This window comes from Schistocerca serialis, chromosome 1, assembly GCF_023864345.2.
Source record: "Schistocerca serialis cubense isolate TAMUIC-IGC-003099 chromosome 1, iqSchSeri2.2, whole genome shotgun sequence".
NCBI classification, from domain to species: domain Eukaryota; kingdom Metazoa; phylum Arthropoda; class Insecta; order Orthoptera; family Acrididae; genus Schistocerca; species Schistocerca serialis.
In genome coordinates, this window is record NC_064638.1 from 310,575,263 (window position 1) to 310,595,878 (window position 20,616).

General features: G+C 41.2%; 1 protein-coding gene across 1 annotated transcript in view; it reads right to left on the reverse strand.

Annotated features, from left to right (window-relative positions):
* Window positions 1-399: 399 nt before the first annotated feature.
* Window positions 400-20,616, reverse strand: part of LOC126469534 (exosome complex component RRP4) — a 116,232-nt gene continuing 96,015 nt past the window's right edge. Inside the window, 1 exon segment of the mRNA XM_050096656.1 lies at window positions 400-817. Within this exon segment, the coding sequence (XP_049952613.1) occupies window positions 740-817 (78 nt within the window). The 3' untranslated portion in view covers window positions 400-739.

Sequence of the window (20,616 nt, forward strand, 5' to 3'; positions counted from 1 at the left end):
TTTAAGTTCATTCTAACATGCTGCATGGTCACCAATGGTATCTGTTCTTTCAGACATATCTTCATATATAAAAATAGAAGCCAATTTAGCTCACTATGTTCTACCACCCATTGAGTAGCCTCCAGTTTGCAAATCCTAGGTTTCCCTAATGAAACCCAGTCAGTGCCAACTAGAATCCTGACAAATAGTGAGTGTTATTGCTGACACACACACACACACACACACACACACACACACACACACACACACACACACCAAATTCTGACCAATACTGACAAATTTCTAAATTTTGTTTCTTTTCCTTTTATTTACACAATTTCCAACACAATCTTAAGCCCAAAGCAGCATCTATATTCACAAAGAAATAATTTTATCACAAAAGGATCATGAGTTTAGAAACTTTTATAAAAATGTAGTGGGGCGTAGCATGGAACATGCACAATTAACTACGAACTTGCTTTATTTTAACATAACCTTTTTTTTTTTCTGTTTATATGAGATACATTTTATTTTTAGGACTGTCATCATACAAACTTTAAAAAATATAACAACTGCAAAATTAAATATGGGTGATAACATGAGTACTGAAACAATATTGCTATGATCAAATTGTTTTGGTGTGATCATGTCTGCTGACAGCCTGGTGGACTTACCAGAATTTCACAGAAGCAAGTGTGTATATATTTTTGTTTGGTGCAATGGCTCTTCCATAGCAGAAAGTTAACATAAACTGTAATTTTTACACAGACAAAGTCAGTCTGTGTCTAGTAAGAACTGCAACATCCTTCATAGGCTCAGGCTGCAACAATTCAGCAACCTGCAGAACAATGAAAGTACAAGGAGAATTAATATCACAATGGCTACACGAAGAGGCATGTCTTGTTTCACTTACACATGAGAAAATCAACCGACCACTGACCCTGTACTATGCCAGAGAACAATAGCACTGTAAATAGATACAGGTGGATGATACATTTTATTCGACATCACAGCCTGGGTGTCGAGTGTGCATTGCATTCCTATTATATGGCACATTGCCACGCACATTGTTTCTTTTCCTTTTATTTACACAATTTCCAACACAATCTTAAGCTCAAATAGTTACATGTACTATAAAGATATCCCCCAATAAAGTGTTGCCAGTGGTGCAGACCACTGAGATATCAAAATTTAATTACTACTTTGCTTCTTTTGTTATCAATTCATGGTAACAAATGACATCTCACCATCAACAAGAGTGCATTAAAACAAAGTTCACACCCAGTCAGACAAGAACGAGAAATAAATTCTCTGTTGTTGTGGTCTTAAGTCTGAAGGCTGATATAATGCAGCTCTCCATGTTACTCTATCCTGTGCAAACCTTTTCATCTTCGAATAACTACTGCAACTTCCATCCTGAATCTGCTTGCTGTATTGATCTCTTGGTCTCTCTCTACAATTTTTACCCTCAAGACTTCCCTCTAATACTAAATTGGTGATCACTTGATGACTCAGAACATGTCCTATCAACAAATTTCTTTTCTCCACAATTCCATTCAGTACCTCCTCATTAGTTAGATGATCCACCCACCTAATATTCAGTATTATTCTGTAGCACCACATTTCAAAAGCTTCTATTCTCTTTTTGTCTAAGCTGTTTATCATCCACATTTCATTTCCACAGAAGGCAGCACTCCATACAAATACTTTCAAAAAAGACTTCCTAACACTTAAATCTACACTCCTGGAAATTGAAATAAGAACACCATGAATTCATTGTCCCAGGAAGGGGAAACTTTATTGACACATTCCTGGGGTCAGATACATCACATGACACACTGACAGAACCACAGGCACATAGACACAGGCAACAGAGCATGCACAATGTCGGCACTAGTACAGTGTATATCCACCTTTCGCAGCAATGCAGGCTGCTATTCTCCCATGGAGACGATCGTAGAGATGCTGGATGTAGTCCTGTGGAACGGCTTGCTATGCCATTTCCACCTGGCGCCTCAGTTGGACCAGCGTTCGTGCTGGACGTGCAGACCGCGTGAGACGACGCTTCATCCAGTCCCAAACATGCTCAATGGGGGACAGATCCGGAGATCTTGCTGGCCAGGGTAGTTGACTTACACCTTCTAGAGCACGTTGGGTGGCACGGGATACATGCAGACGTGCATTGTCCTGTTGGAACAGCAAGTTCCCTTGCCGGTCTAGGAATGGTAGAACGATGGGTTCGATGAGGGTTTGGATGTACCGTGCACTATTCAGTGTCCCCTCGACGATCACCAGTGATGTATGGCCAGTGTAGGAGATCGCTCCCCACACCATGATGCCGGGTGTTGGTCCTGTGTGCCTCGGTCGTATGCAGTCCTGATTGTGGCGCTCACCTGCACGGCGCCAAACACGCATACGACCATCATTGGCACCAAGGCAGAAGCGACTCTCATCGCTGAAGACGACACGTCTCCATTCGTCCCTCCATTCACGCCTGTCGCGACACCACTGGAGGCGGGCTGCACGATGTTGGGGCGTGAGCGGAAGACGGCCTAACGGTGTGCGGGACCGTATCCCAGCTTCACGGAGACGGTTGCGAATGGTCCTCGCCGATACCCCAGGAGCAACAGTTTCCCTAATTTGCTGGGAAGTGGCGGTGCAGTCCCCTACGGCACTGCGTAGGATCCTACGGTCTTGGCGTGCATCCGTGCGTCGCTGCGGTCCGGTCCCAGGTCGACGGGCACGTGCACCTTCCGCCGACCACTGGCGACAACATCGATGTACTGTGGAGACCTCACGCCCCACGTGTTGAGCAATTTGGCGGTACGTCCACCCGGCCTCCCGCATGCCCACTATACGCCCTCGCTCAAAGTCCGTCAACTGCACATACGGTTCACGTCCACGCTGTCGCGGCATGCTACCAGTGTTAAAGACTGCGATGGAGCTCCGTATGCCACGGCAAACTGGCTGACACTGACGGCGGCGGTGCACAAATGCTGCGCAGCTAGCGCCATTCGACAGCCAACACCGCGGTTCCTGGTGTGTCCGCTGTGCCGTGCGTGTGATCATTGCTTGTACAGCCCTCTCGCAGTGTCCGGAGCAAGTATGGTGGGTCTGACACACCGGTGTCAATGTGTTCTTTTTCCGATTTCCAGGAGTGTATATTCAATGTTAACAAATTTCATTTCATCAGAAATGCTTTTCTTGTCACTGCCAGTCTACCTTTCATATCCTCTCTACCCTTTGGCCATCATCAGTTATTCTGCTGCCTAAATAACAAAACTCATCTACTACTTTAAGTGTCTCATTTCCTCATCTAATTCCCTTTTAATTCAACCTAAATTACATTATGCTTGTCTTGCTTTTGTTGCTTTTCATCTTGTATCACCCTTTGAAGACACTGCACCTGCTCTTCTAAGTCCTTTGCTGCCTCTGACAGAATTACAATGTTGTCAAGAAACCTCAAAGTTTTTATTTCTTTACCCTGTGCGTCAATTCCTACTCTTAATTCTTCTTTTGTTTCCTGTACTGTTTGCTTAATGTACAGATTGAATAACATTGGTGATAGGCTACAATCCTGTCTCACTTCCTTCTCCACCACTGCTTCCCTTTAAAGCTCCTAGACTCTTTATAACTGCCGTCTCGTTACTGTACAAGTTGTAAACAGTCTTTCAGTCCCTGTATCTTACCCCTGCTACCTTCAGAATTTCAAACAGAGTGTTACAGTCAACACTGTCAAAAGCTTAGAATAAGACTACAAATGTTATAAACATAGATTTGCCTTTCCTTGACCTATCTTCTAAGGTAAGTTATACGGTCAGTATTGCCTAAGGTGTTCCTACATTTCTCCAGAATCCAAACTGATCTTTCCAGCTTCTACCAGTTTTTCCGTTCTTCTGTAAAGAATTTATGTTAGTATTTTGAAACCATGACTTATTAAACTGATATTTCAGTAATTTTCCCACCTGCCAGCAACTGTTTTCTTTGGAATTGGAATTACTACATTCTTCTCGAAATCTGAAGGTATATTGCCTATCTCATACATCTTGCACACCAGAAGGTAGAGTTTTGTGATGGATGGCTCTCCCAAGGCTCTCAGTAGTTCTAACAGAATATAGTCTATCCCTGGGGGCATTGTTTTGTCTTTGTCTTTCAGAGCTCTGTCATTCTTCTAGCAGTACGATTCTCCTATCTCAGCTACATCTACATCCACTTCCCTTTCTATAATATTGTTTCAAGTTCATCTCCCTTGTACAGACCCTCTATAATGTCCTTCCACCTTTCCCTTCTTTATTTAGGACTGGTTTTACATCTGAGCTCTTGAAATTCATACACCTGTTTCTCTCTTCTCCATACGCCTCTTTAATCTTCCTGTAGGTGGTATTTATCTTTTTCGTAGTGAGATTTGCTTCTAAAGTCTTAGATTTCTCCGCTGGCCATTCCTGCTAAGCCATTTTGCACTTCCTGTCAATCTCATTTTTTAGATGTTTGTAATCCTGCTTCATTTGCTGCATTTTTATATTTTCGCCTTCTACCAATTAAATTCAATATCTGCTCTGTTATCCAAGGATTTCTATTATGCCCTGTCTTTTTATCTATCTGATCTTCTGATGCCTTAACTATTTCATCTCTCATAGCTACCCATTCATCTACTACTGTATCCCATTCCTCTATACTAGCCAATTGTTGCCTAATGCTCCCTTCAAAATTATCAACAATCTCTGATTCTTTCAACCTATCCAGGCCCCATCTCTACCTTTTTACAACTTCTTTAGTTTTAATCTACAGTACGAAACCAATAAATTGTAGTCAGTGACCACATCTGCCATTGTAAATGTCTTACAATTTAAAATCTGGTTCCAAAATCTCTGTCTTACTATTATATAACCAATCTGAAACCTTCCACTATATCCAGGTCTCTTCCACATACACGGTCTTCTTTCATGATTCTTAAACCAAGTGTTAGCATTCTTACACCATGTGTTAGCTATGATTAAATTACGCCCTGTGCAAAATTCTACCAGACGACTTCCTCTTTCGTGAAATCTTCTCGGGTAATCAGCCGAGTAAAGGCGTCGTCTTCTCGCAACGTTTCGAAGGGTTTCGTACCCATCATCTTCAAGCGAAGATGATGGGTACGAAACCCTTCGAAACGTTGCGAGAAGACGACGCCTTTACTCGGCTGATCACCCGAGAAGATTTCACGAATGGAATACGCCGAGAAAGTCTCAAATCGACTTCCTCTTTCATTCTTCTCCTCCAGTTCACTTTCATCTATTTTTTTTTTTTTTTCTTCTCTTCCTTTTCCTACTATCAAATTCCAGTTCCTCATTGGACTTAAATTTTCATACTCCTTAGGTATCTGAATATTTTCTTTTATCTTATCATCCACTTCTTTAGCCTCTTTATCATCTGTGGAGCTAGTTGGCTTATAAACTTTACTACTGTGATGACTGTGGGCTTAATGTCTATCTTGCTTACAATAATGCGTTTACTATGCTGCTCATAGTGCTTACCCGCATTCTTGTTTTCTTATTCATTATTAAACCTACTTCTGCATTATCCCTGTTTGATTTTGTATCTATAGCCCTGTATTCACCTGACCAGCAGCCCTGTTCCTACTGCCATCGAATTTCACTAATTCCCACTATATCTAACTTCAACCTATCTGTTTCCCTTTTTAAATTTTCTAACCAACCTGCATCATTAAGAAATTTAACATTACATGCTCTGATCTACAGAGCACCAGTTTTGTTTCCCCTAATGACGACAACCCCCCCCCCCCCTTCCCCAAGTAGCCCCCACCTGGAGATCTGAATGGGAGAATATTTTACCTCTGGAATATGGCACCCAAGAGAATGCCATCATCATTTAACCACGCAGTAGAGTACATGCCCTTGGGAAAAATTACAGCTATAGTTTCCCCTTGCTTTCAGCTGTTCGCAGTACCAGCAAAGCAAGGCCATTTTGGTTGATGTTACAAGGCCAGATCAGTCAATGACCCAGACTGTTATCCCTGCAACTACAGAAAATGCTGCTGACCCTCTTCAGAAACCACAAATACTCCATTATGGTTGCACCTGCAGTATGGCTATCTGTATCGCTGAGGCATGAAAGCCATACCACTGATGGGCAAGTTCCAAGGTGCATGGTTCTTAAACAAATGACCATAATATTAAATGAAATCACAGATAATTTGAATTATAATAGCTAGATTTCAACTTAACTGTAGAGCTAACCAAGTATAAAGTCTGCAGTGCAGTTGGCTATAACACATCTTTTTGTGTTTGTGACACAGTAAAATTATAATTATACAACATATTTTCCATTTAGTCTGTCAACACAGTTACAAAAGGTACGTTAGAGTTGTCACGGATTTCACGAGTCTTGTGGATGTAACAATCATTCCAGTATATTGCAATGACATTATAGTTAGAGCAGTGTGAAAAAGACTTCACAGAACTATTAATCCACAGCCTTCCGCTCACTACTATGATTTGCCTAACAGTATCTCACTCTTGCATTGGCCAGCACTATGCCTTTCACAGATCCTCTTTGTCCAGGTCCTAATCCTGTCTTTCCTCTGTATATTCCTACTTTCCACACTTCTGTTCCCCTTATTACCCTTGTGGTGTTACATCTTGCCTGCCTATTGCTTCTACCAACAAATGACATTCAATGAAGATGACACCATACCAACTGACTCAATACTACTTGCAGGTGTGACTCAAGCAGTCACTCTGAATATGATTTACTGGAGCTAATCATGGAGATGTAGGTGAACAGGAATGGCAGTGCCACAATCACAGTAATGGGAACAGTCCAAACCTGACTCTGTAATTGTGATGTAGGGATTCAAGATTTACAAGGCAACAGAAAATGAATATGGAGCAAAGAGTGCATTAGTGCTCAACATCAACTTAATATGTTCTCAAGCATCAATTAAAATAAAAGTTACAAAAACATAATCAATGAAGACTTATAAGACTGATATGAGCATGAGAGAAAAATGACAGTAATGAGTAGAGCTAACTAGAATATGTGTGATGGAATCAAAGTGTAGAGTGAAAGTACAGAGGGAGTTCTCAGAAGCATTTGAAGTAAAAACAGGAGTGAGACAGGGAGATGATATATCACCAATCCTGTTTAACTTGGCCCTCAACAACACCCTGAAGAGAGTAACATATGAAAGTGCTGGAGTCACCATAGGAAAAAAGATAAATGTCCTGGCTTTTGTGGATGATATTGTGCTGATAGGAACGAACATGGAAGACCTGGAGAAAATGGGGACTGTGCTAATGGAAGAAGCTAAGAAAGCAGGTCTAAGTATAAACAAAAGTAAAACAAAGTTCATGATAGTATGAAGAAAAGCTCATTTCGGACCAAACCATCTAAAAACCGGAAATCTAACAATACAGAAAACAGACACATTCATGTACCTAGGTGTCAACATCAACCAACAAAACCTCATAGAACAAGAATTCAAGCTGAGGGAATACGTCTAGGAACTATGCACATCATAAGATCGAAGTTACTATCTAGGCAGGCAAAAATGAGAATATATCAGACCATCATCAAGCCAATAGTGTGCTATGCAAGTGAGACATGGACCCTGACATAGAAGTCAGAGAAAAAACTCATCACTTTTGAAAATAAAATACTGAGAAAAATATATGGACCAGAGAAAGAAAGTGAACAGTGGAGAATAAGGAAAAACAGAGAACTCAGACAATTATACACACTGCCTGACATTGTAGTGAGTATGAAAATTAAGACACTAAGATGGTACGGACATGTGAGGAGGAGAGGGGAGAACATGGTAATAAAGGCTGTAATGGATGGAGAAGCTGAAGGAAAGAGACCCCTGGGACGGCCAAGAATGAGATGGAAGGATAATACCATGGGAGACATGCAGATACTGGGTCTGGGAGATGGAGATGCAGATGACAAGAAGTGTGGAAGGCGGGACTGAGGGAGGACAAGGACCGACTGCAGTTTGTGTGGCCAGTATAAGTAAGTCAATAAGTAAGTATATTTTAAAAATTAATGCAATTTTTGAGTTAGTAATTGTTGTTTTTATTTAACTAAAATAAACTCAAATTATTTTATACCATTTTTATAGGAGTCCTGTAAGAATATATTTTAGATTGCACAATATTTACAAACAGCTGCTCATAGACATTCTGTTAATAAAAATGTCCCCAAGATCCAAACAATGTTACCTGCAGCACCTTCTGCAAGCAGAAGTGGAAATTACGGCAATGTTAATTTTTTAAAAGATATATTCAGAGAACTAGTTTCAGCCAACATCCCTTTGAATAATTTAAATAATGTAAAATTTCAAACATTCCTGGAAAAACAGTCTAAACGAAAAGTTCCTGATGAATCAGCAATAATGAAAAACTCCATTGGTAAAGTTTATGAAGAAGTATTTAAACTTGTCAATTATTTAAAACTTTGAAACATATTGACGATGGAAATGTAAAATTACTTAGTGCCACAGGTTAAGTTTAGTTCATAATCAACAAACATACTTTTTTTAAAAAAAATTTAAACTTGCTCCCCACAAAAGTGAGATATTAAATTCCACCCCTGATCTTTATCAATTTTCAATAAAACGACTCCTTTCAGGTGATACAAGAAATAAGAGGTGATACCCGCGACTCAAGTTTGTGGTTATCTGTAGATGAAATAAAAGACTTGTGTGGGAGATTTATTGGCAATGTCGTCGTGGGAAAAATGACAGAACTTGAACCACGAACACCCCATCTCCTTGGCTCTAGGATACTTGAAGAAACAAACTATTGGATTGCTAGGGTTGTTCATAATGTGTTACATGTTTGATTGCATGTAAAAAAATAATGAGGGACAACTCCTGGCAATAGTTAACATGCAGCAGAACACATGATTAAGATTGCTAAGGCTTTGCAGGTATTTTATACTAACGCAATTCATATATGTTATTTAGCATGTGCTCTTCACCACTTGGCAGAGGAAACCCAAGTGAATTTTTCAGAAGTAAATGCCTTAATTTCCTCTCTGTAAAAAAGTGTATGTGAAGGCACCATCAAGAGCTGAATTATTTACTGATATGATGCATGATACCTCTTTACCCCACAGAGCCTATCCTCACAAGAAGGGGAACATGGATTGAAGCAGGTCAATATTATGGCGATCATTTATAGGATGCTTGACCCGATGAACAAAAACAAAGCAGCAAGTATCTCCATTGCAGTTAGTGTTCATAATGAGAAGAGTCTCAGTGTTTATTGAGACTTATTTTAGTAAACCCCTCACTGCATGTTTGGAAGAAAAAGGGATGCCTCTGTCTTCTGCCCTGCAGGTATATGAATCAGCTGTTACTGGAGACCTACCAGGAGAGATAGGAAAGTGTCTTCATACTAAAACCGAGAAAACTGAAGCAACGAATCAAGGTTTAACATTTCTTCAAGATGTGAATAAGGTGCTACAAGGAAAATCTGAAAAACAACTTAATGCCTATTCTGCAACTGACATAGCCTCTTACTGGTACTGTCTGTAACTTCAAATGAAGGGAGTGATCTTTCTCTCAACATAAAAATATTTTAGATGATGGCAGTACATTGTTTCATTTAGAAAAGAAAAATATTTAATTGTTTATTACAATAAAAGCAAGTAGTGCTAAAATAGATAGATAGGTAGATAGATAGATCTAGAGAGAGAGAGAGAGAGAGAGAGAGAGAGAGAGAGAGAGAGAGAGAGAGAGAGAGAAATATTAATTTCATTAATGACTGAGTTTAAGAATAAATTTACAATTTGATTACTTCATCAGGTTTGATAATGCGAGAAAGCTGAAATTGTGTGTTTTATTTTTATGCATATTTTAAAGTATTTAGAGTGTATTTATTAGATTTTTGGTGCACATGTTTATGCAACAGTGGAACATGACTGTGTGTTACCTGACCTACAGGCAGTAGCATCGCACCACGTTGCCCTAATTGGGGTTGATATTGTCCACGAGGTCCTCTGTGATGGACTCAGGTGCTATGTGTTGTCTACTATAGGACATAAACTAAAGTTAGCTTGCCTTTACCTGCTACGTCCTATTTAAAAACTTAGTCCCAGCAAGAAAATCGCAGACTGTCAGAGAAGTTACTACTTTCTATTGCCACCCTGAATGGCTGCTCCTACAAAGAGCACGGTCTGTCTTACCAATGATTTCTGAGGGAATCCTCAAGATCTGTTAGGTTGCCATTTCCTGGTTGATCTTGGTGACCATCAAATAATTATAGTTTAAAGGATGCGGCCTTAAAATTGACAAGGCCCAAAATTACTCCTGTACAGAGGAAATAATATTGAGCAATTTCTGTCTCTCTCTCTCACCTTGCAGACACACCTGCTCCCTAAAAGAGCTTTAACAAACACAAAAAATAAAATAAAACATATGCATTACTACTACACAAAATGGAGTCTAACGTATCGCTTTGGTGAACTGACGTGTTGCACAAGCATTTTTCAAACCGACGGATAAATTAGATAAATTACTGTTTGGATGCTTGTTCTATTTATGCACATGTGGTGGTGCTGCAAAGTAGGGAACTGCTCATGCTGAAGAATTTACATCCTGGAATGATTTTCAGGAAAAATAGCAGTACCGGTATCATAGTACTCAAGAAAAACTGGTACTTGAGCTTCCTGACCCTTTCTTTTATATTTAGTTGGAGAACTTACAAGAAACTGAGTGGCACTTAACACTGTCTAAATATGTACACTATTTATCTAAAAACACAGATGATGTGACTTACCGAACGAAAGTGCTGGCAGGTCGATAGACACACAAACAAACACAAACATACACATGAAATTCAAGCTTTCGCAACAAACTGTTGCCTCATCAGGAAAGAGGGAAGGAGAGGGAAAGACGAAAGGATGTGGGTTTTAAGGGAGAGGGTAAGGAGTCATTCCAATCCCGGGAGCGGAAAGACTTACCTTAGGGGGAAAAAAGGGGTATACACTCGCACACACACACATATCCATCCGCACATACACAGACACAAGCAGACACCAAGAGTGTCTTTCCGCCGTCCACCTAACCTTCGTAACCTCTTAGTTCATCCCTATGAAATCCCCAAGCCACCTTCCCTACCCTCTGGCTCCTACCCTTGTAACCACCCCCGGTGTAAAACCTGTCCCATGCACCCTCCCACCACCACCTACTCCAGTCCTGTAACCCGGAAGGTGTACACGATCAAAGGCAGAGCCACGTGTGAAAGCACCCACGTGATTTACCAACTGACCTGCCTACACTGTGACGCATTCTATGTGGGAATGACCAGCAACAAACTGTCCATTCGCATGAATGGACACAGGCAGACAGTGTTTGTTGGTAATGAGGATCACCCTGTGGCTAAACATGCCTTGGTGCACGGCCAGCACATCTTGGCACAGTGTTACACCGTCTGGGTTACCTGGATACTTCCCACTAACACCAACCTATCCGAACTCCGGAGATGGGAACTTGCTCTTCAATATATCCTCTCTTCCCGTTATCCACCAGGCCTCAATCTCCGCTAATTTCAAGTTGCCGCCACTCATACCTCACCTGTCATTCAACAACATCTTTGCCTCTGCACTTCCGCCTCGACTGACATCTCTGCCCAAACTCTTTGTCTTTAAATATGTCTGCTTGTGTCTGTATATGTGTGGATGGATATGTGTATGTGTGCGAGTGTATACCCGTCCTTTTTTCCCCCTAAGGTAAGTCTTTCTGCTCCCGGGACTGGAATGACTCCTTACCCTCCCTTAAAACCCACATCCTTTCGTCTTTCCCTCTCCTTCCCTCTTTCCTGATGAGGCAACAGTTTGTTGCGAAAGCTTGAATTTTGTGTGTATGTTTGTGTTTGTTTGTGTGTCTATCGACGTGCCAGCGCTTTCGTTTGGTAAGTTACATCATCTTTGTTTTTAGATATACAATTAAATAATTTTATCAATAACTGATTGTTTTCATTGTTGTGTATAAACACACACACACACACACACACACACACACACACACACACACACATACAGAGAGAGAGAGAGAGAGAGAGAGAGAGAGAGAGAGAGAGAGAAATCACAAGATCAATAGATGTCAGAAGAATGAATAAATGCCACAATCTCAGAATTGATGATGATCTGCTTTATGGGTCTCAGCACCTCAAATGGATTACTGTATGATAAAATTCAAAACTTAATATAGTATGTCTCATTCAGAAACCTAGAAAATAGGTTTTTCTGTCAGTATAACTGTAACATACACCGTCATCCGATCTAATTTTACTACTGTGAGTGAATTGGTAATATCTGAGAAGTGTGTTACAATCTAGGATTTATGCCAAGCGAATGGGATAAAAGTGTGCTGCAGTGTGCTCTCACCTGGTGAAATTGATGTAAGCTTGTAGTTAAGGGGTAAGGGATAGCTGCGCACTCTGTGAACTGTGCACATTGTTTATCAAATCCCTATGTATTTGGACTGTACAACAATTACATCATGCCAGTTGCGCATGGGCAAAAGCTCCTTAAACCATGCACAACTGAAGGTGTGCTCGTGACCCTGATGCCAAGTTTCACAAAGTCTAGAGTAGCAAGGTAACGTAGTGTGGTAGATTTAAGATTACTGCATCTACATTACGTTTAACAGCATTCAACGAAAAATAACCATAAAATCTGCAAGGTTTCAAAAGTTATGGTGTAGTATGTACAGAGGAGTAAGATACACATACCACAGAAGACAGATTAAAAACAGAGTTTGAATATGGGCTACCTCGATATATGTGTATATAATAGGAGAAGATAGAGTAATAAATGCTATTAAGCGGATGTTGCACTCTAACCTGTATGTATGTATAGGGTAGTGGAAAGGATACGAGTGCTAGAGGAGAAAGATGACCTATACCTGAGAGAAAAGGGAGGATACATAAACAGGGACTCTATCACTGTGAGTAATTAAACAGTGGCATAGGATAATATTTCTCGGGAAAGAGGCATATCTTGAGGGTTACTAAAAAAGTTGGTCTCATTAGTTTTGAGGTTCATCCAAAGTAGCAAGGTAGATGAATTTACCTGAGTGGATTAATTTGTTCCATATACTAATTTACACATGACAACATAAAAAGGCAAGTATCTGAGTTTTGCATGCTATTCCCCAGATTTAGAAAGACAGGAAACTGACTATGAAATGACCAACAAAAAGTACTTCTTAACTATTCAAAACATTTAACTCCTCTGGTTCAGTGGCAGTTTACGAATGATGAAGGTATTTTATGAGGAAATTGGCCTCATAACAATGAGCGCGGTGTTTGCTGCAACTACACAGGGCAATATCCCAGTATAGTTCTGTGAGTGTGGTAGAGTCTCATATACTCCTCCTAGAGGAGTCACATTTTTTTAAAATTCTTTATGAAAGATGATAAAATAATAGATTCGAGTTTACAAGATTTTGCTTTGGTAATTCAGTCCATGGAATGAATGTAAACTACGGCAAAGGTGATTACTGTGTTGTGTTGCTACCCTCTCCACTTGGCATCAATAGGGAGCAGTTAGGACCACTTTTTAGGACGTTTAAGGGTGAAACTGGGGAAGTCCATTCTGTAGGGTACCCCACACAATTTCATCTCCCAGCTCCTCGGTGAAGAACCTGTCAAGTAGGGAATCCTGATGTAGGCGTCTTTCTTTCTTACATTCTAACATACAAAATCTCTTCAAAAAATTCTGGAACATCTGTAATTTCCCACCAATGGTGTGTTGGATCAAAATGCAGTTGGCATCCATGCACACATCTGTGTTCAATGTGTAACTGTCAGAAGTTTCATTGTTGTTTGTCTGTTGGTAAATGTTCAGTGCTGTATTGAGTAGAAACGTTGTGCTCCACAGTTTGAGAATTTTGAGATGGCAGAGTTAGCGGAGCAATGCTTCCGCATTAAATTTTGCATGAAACTCAAGAAAACCTTTACAGAAACACACAAAATGATGTAGGAAACCCATGGTGGTGAGTGCTTAAGCCATATGCGATGTTACGAATGGTTCACATTGTTTAAAAATAGCCAGACGGAAGTTAAAGACGACCCTTGTTCAGGATGCCCTTTGACATCTACCAACAACGCTCATGTCAAGAATGTCAATGAAACTGTGTGTACCAAATGAAGACTGACTGTCCGAAAGAGTGAGAAGAACATAACATTCCAGTTGGATCATGCCACGAAATAGTGATACATCATCTTGGAATGCATCATGTTGCCGCCAAGTTCGTCCTATGGCTCATGATGGACATGGTAATGGGTAATTATGGCAAAAATTTTTATTGCAGTCTGTTTCGTCAGTTTAACTTAGCCTCAGGCAGTGGTGTGAGCAGTTACGTAAACTACTCCACAGTACTTCCAGCCAGCTTTTAGGCTGTGCTAGGGATACCATCACGGTATCGCTGAGTGAGAGATGCCAACTTTCTGCCACAAACCCACCAATGGGAGGAACTGGTGCCATCATGTGAGGTACGCAAGAGGGTTGGTAAGGTAGCAGCCACAACAGGGGGGCGCTCTCTTGCCTGTCAGCTTCCTTACCCTCTGGACGTGTCCAACTGTCCTGAATATTGACGGTGAAATGGTCTTTCCATATCATATCACTCCACAGTTGTAGTTTTCATAAATATTGTACTCCTTAGTGGTAGTTCTTGGGAATGAAATCCATTTTTCTCTGAATCCTGGAATTTCTCATTTTACATGTAGGAAAACCACAATGTACACCCATCTGAAATCCTGATGCCATCCTAACATAAACAAACTAGTGTCTCTCAGTGGGATCTTTCCCACCATTCAATCTGAATTGATATTTTCCTACTGGTCCTATGTGTTGGCAACCACAGCAATGACTATCGGTTTGCTGTTGCAAGCTGTTTAACTATTTGTGCCAGGTGTGGCTTCAGGTGTGCCTTGACAACGTTTTAGGCCACGAAGGCCCAATCAAGCACTCTTTATTATGAGCCTACATTGATGTGATTCCTGCCTGCGAGTGTTGCAGTTCTTGGTGCTCGACACACTCTCATTTGACCGGACAGCCCTCTAACCACCTCAACTCCAGGTTAGCATTACAGTGCCTGGGTGACCCTGCATTTCGGCTCAGCTGCAGCTCAGTTGGTCGCTGCCACTGCACCCACCACCACCTTGGTTCCAAGTACACAGTCGACTACCGGCCATTGCACTAACTCTGGCAGCTTCATGAAGTGTGTGTGAAAAGAAAAGATTGACATCCATGATATTTACAGAGACTTCCAATTATGAATAACTCAAGTGACACCAATGGATAATGATATTGTAAAGTAAAAACTTAAACTTTGTACCCGCTGAATATTTCATAATAAGTTTTTAAAAAACTGAGAATTCAACCCTCCATTACTTTTGAGACCTTTCTTTTGTGTTTTGAATTGGTCATTAAGACTGATTATTGTCACCCTTTGTAACAATCACAGACCCCTAACAGGTCCTCATGGAAGGGGTAAGGAACTGTACATGGTAATGGATAATAACGCTAAAATTTTTTATTGTAGTTCTGCTTCCATCATTTTAACTTAGCCTCAGGCAGTGGCGTGAGTGGTTAAGTAAATTACTTCACAGTACTTGTGGCCAGCTATTACATTGAGCTATGGATGCCTCCACGGTATAGCTAAGTGAGAGATGCCAACTTTCTGCCACAAACCCACCAATAGAAGGACTGGTTGCTGTCACATGAGGTATGCAATTGGGTCAGCAATGTAGCAGCCATAACAGTGGGTTGCTCTCTTGCTTTCTGACTTCCTTACCCTCAGCATGTGTTGACCCGCCCTTCCTACTGAGGCCAAAATGCTCCTTCTGTACCCTGTTTTGGTTCACTCTGCAGCTGTAGCCAATTTTTGTAAATATTGTACCCCTTTGTGGTAGTTCTAGCAAATAAAACCCATTTTTCTCTGAATCCTGGCATTTCTCATTTTACATGTAGAAAAAACACAATGGATGCCCACCTGATCTCCTGATACCATCCTGACAAATACAATGATTCACGGTCAAAAAGACCTTTGCATCACAATCTATGAAGAACTTTCAGATTGAACAAATGAGGACGAGATGTTCCTTAAGAGAATCACAGCTGGTTGATGAGACAAGATAGAGTCTTCACAGTGGGTCGGGAAAGGTTGTCACGATCAAAAAAAGCTCCTCAGCTCAAATCAAACGTCAAAGCCATGCTGATGGTTTTCTTTGAATTTGAAGGATTAGTTCATCATGAATTCATGCCACAGGGACAACTGGTTTATCGATGGTACTATCGGGACGTGTTGCGATGTCTGTGAGAAAATGTGAGAAGGTGATGGACTGAAATGCGGTGGACAATTCATTGCTCTTGCATTACAATAACACATCTGCACATTCGTGTGTGTGTGTGTGTGTGTGTGTGTGTGTGTGTGTGTGTGTGTGTGTGTGCGCGTGTGTGCGCGCGCGCGAGAGACTACTGCACAAAAAGCAAAATCATTGTTCTACCTTATCCTCCATACTCTCAAGGCCTGGCCCCTGTGGACTTTTTTTTTTTTATTTATTTCCAAAGCACTGTTGAAAGGACAAAGATTTGCAATCATAGACGAAATAAAACAAAATTCACAGACAGTGCTTCACATAATCCAGCAAGAGGTGTACCAAGATTGCTTCCAGAACTGGAAACGGTATTGGCAGCAGTGTATCAACTGTGGAGGATACTATTTCGAAGGAGACCATGCATAATAAGTAAAGGTAAGTGTACAAAAATTTTGTGGATAAAGTTCTGAAATTTTTTGAACAGGCCTCATACTTCATGTTTCTTTCCTTTTTTCCTTCTCCTCCTGGAGTTTCTCGACTCCTTTTTTACCATAGTCAATAGCCTCTGTCATGGAACCCTTATTATATCCACTTTTTAAAACCTGTACACAAAGGCTTGCCCGAGGTGTAGCACACATCCAGTCATGTCTAAAAATGTTATGAGCATGGCTGGAAAAGCTCGCATTCTGGAATAAATGTATTTGATTAAATGATGTACGGGCAATTAGAGCAAATGGCTGGGGGACTGTAAGTTCTGGTAATGAGTAGTTTACAAGACAAAACAAAGAAATATTGTAAAACAGTTTAACGATCTGTATTGGTATCAGTAGATATGATTTACATGTACCATCAAACAAATGATTACAATTTCAGAAAATTTGGATGGTTTATTCAACAGAAAGAGCTTCACAAATTGAGCAACTCAGTAACGCACGAGTCTACCTCTGGCTCTTATGCAAGCACTTATACAACATGGCACTGACTGATACAGTTGCTGGACATCACACTGAGGGATATTGTGCCAAATTGTGTCCAACTGCCACGTTAGATCATCAAAATTCCGACCTTGTTGGAGGGCACTGCCCATAATGTTTCCAACATTTTCAATTGGGGAGATATCCGGCAAACTTGCTGGCCAAGGAAGATTTTGGCAAACATAAAAACAAGCAATAGAAACTCTTTTCAGATATGGGTGGGCATTATCTTGCTAAAAAATGTAAGCCCAGGATGGCTTGCCATAATGGGCAACAAAAAGGAGTGTAGAATATAGTTGACGTACTGCCATGCTGTAATGGTATCACAGATGATTACCGCAAGGGTCCTGCTACCAAAAGAAATAGCACTTCAGACCATCACTCCTGGTTGTCAGGCTGAACGACGGGTGACGGTCAGGTTGGTATCCTATAGCTGTTCGGGGCATCTCCAGCTACATCTCCGATGGGCATCGGGCTTCAGTTCAATGTGGAACTCATCAGTGAAGACAACTGCTGAATGAGATTGCAAGCCAGAATTTGGTGAAGCTGTGGGGAGGCCTTCTTGTCCTGGATTGTGAAGCTCTTCCTCTTGAATAAATAATCCAATGTATTTGAAACTATAATCATTTGTTTGCCTGTACATGTGCATCACACCTAGTGATTTCTGTTCCATTTGGACAATTTCTTTCTCATGTATTATTTTTTCTTACGAGGGTTGCCCAGAAAGTAATGAACCAATTTTTTTTTTTTCTTCAACAATTCTTTATGGAACATAATGACAATTACACACATGAAAGAATTGTGTTTTATCTACACTCCCTATTTTTCCATGTAATCTCCATCTCATTCTATGGCCTTCCTCCAGCATGAAATAAAGGCGTGTATGTCCTGTTGGTACAATCCTTGGTCTGGTGGCGGAGCCAGTTCTTCACTGTGGGAATCACCTCCTCATTGCCCTCAGACTGTCTTTCACAAATGGCATCCTTTAATGACCCACACAAGTGGAAGTCCGAGGAGGCTAGGTCAGGGCTGTAGGGTGGATGGGGTAGCACTTTCCAACCCTATTTTGCGATGTGTTCAGCAGTCCGCAGACATGTGTAGGGCTGAGTGTTATCGTGTTGCAGCAAAACATCTCCTGGGTTGCTGTGGTACCAAAATCGCCGGAAGCACGTCTGAAGTTAATGTGTTGACATGTGCTTCTGAATTAATTGTATTGCCTCTTGGCATCGCATCAATGAGAATCGCACCTTCTCAGACCCAGAACCTGGTGATCATGACATTACCAGCAGAAACAATTGCGTTGATTTTTTTCTTCTGTGAGGAGTGGGAAGGGTGCCATTCCATCAACTATTGTTTTGTTTCAGGCTCAAAATGGTGAACCCAGGTTTCATCACCTGTCACAAGCCAGGACAAGAAGGGCTCTCCACAGTTTCAAAACATTGCAACAAATCAAGGCCAATGTTCTTTCTGTGTGATCTGTGATCCACAGTTAGACACCATGAGACCCATCTGCATACATTTCTGAATATCCAAGAGTGCAGATAATTGCATCCACACATCCTTTGCTGAATGACAGATACTGCGTCAACTGATGAGTCATAATGCATCTGTCCTCATGACTGACATCATCAGCTCGCTGCAACATGTCAGGTGCGACAGCAGTGGATAGTCTCCCCGACAGCTGCAAATCATGGAGCTCCATCGAACTGCCTTCTGATGACCTCACCCTCCGTGCCCAGTGACTAACTGTACTTCTGTTGACAGCAGATGCTCCATTGACTTTGCACAAGTGTTTGTGAGTATTCTCCACAGTTTCTTTATCTGCAGTGAGAAATTCGATGGAGGCACAATGCTTGTAACATACATCACCTACATACGTCATTTCGAAACTGTTCTGCAGCTACCCTATCTGTCAGAAGTGACCAAAACTTGGTGCTCTCACTCAGGAAACTCGACTGACAAGGTTATCATGTGCTCTTATCTCAAAATCACCATTAAAGATTAAATTTCAGAATCCATTCGCCCTGCACAGCAGCTTTGTTTGTTCGAAATCAAGCATATGGTTTTCACTGATACTGTGTTCTGCCACTGCAGACTTCTACATTTCGCCTGGGCAAATGCTCCTTACGTGTTCTGAGCAGTGCAGCACTATACACCTCTGTATCTGGCTGATGTACTGTTTGCCACATTCACAGCAGATTCTGTAGACTCTGGGTGTCTGTATTCCTAATTTATCCTTCCCTGAGCCCAGCATATTCTCGATTTTGGCTGAACTGTGAAAGATGGTTTCAATGTTGCTCTTTTCTAATATCCCGGCAATCTTTGCCATGGGCAGCCCAGCATATGGAAGGAATGCCAAAACATTGGTGTCTTCTTCATGTATGTCTTCCCTCTTCTTCTCGCTCAGTTGGAAAGTGTGTCTCAGAATAGCCGTTTTCGCAAAAGTTTCTTCTCTAGAGCTGCAGTTTGGAGGGTAGACTCTTTGCGTTACACTGGATGGTGGCACCTATTGGCTTTAAGGTACAGGTCGGTGTATGTATTCTTCCTATAAACAGAATGACCTAATGTGCCATCATTGTTCTTCTTTATCATGATGTCGAGGAAAGGCTGACTTCTGTTTTCTTCCATTCCATGGGGAATTTAATATTGTCTTGTATGCCACTGAGACAGTTAAGAAATTCTTGCAAATTTTCTTTGCCATGTGGCCAAATCACGAATGTGTCGTCCAAGTAGTGGTAAAACACTTTCTGTTTCAGGCACACCTTTTTGAGAGCCATTTGTTCAATGTTTTGATGTATAGATTTGCAATACATGGCATCAGGGTGGAACTCATGACTATCCCGTCTATCTGTTGGTTGAATTTACCACCACATTGGAAGTATATGGTAGTGAGTCTGTGGCAGAATAGTTCCACTGTCTTCGTTGAAGTGGCCCCATAGTAATGTCAGGGAGTCCTCAAGAGGTACTCGTGTGAAAAGGGACATGACATCAAAGCTGACCAGGATGTCACCTTTGTCCAGAAATGTCACTCAAAGTATCTGCACAAACACCATCGAGATTTCGACAGGTGAATTTATTGTGTCCACTACTGGACACAGTGGAAGTTCCTTCTTGTGAATCTTTGGAAGTCTGTACATACTTGGTGGTACTGGTGCTCTGGGGTACAGCCTTCTAACCACATCCTTGTACATGGCTGAGTTGTTTAGCACAGAGGTGGTCTTCACCACAGCTGAAGTAGAATCCTTTTTCACTTTTTTTGTATGCTGTATCTTGTAAAAGGATCTCAATCTTCTGCCAGTAGTTGACTGATTGTAGCAGTACCATTGCATTGC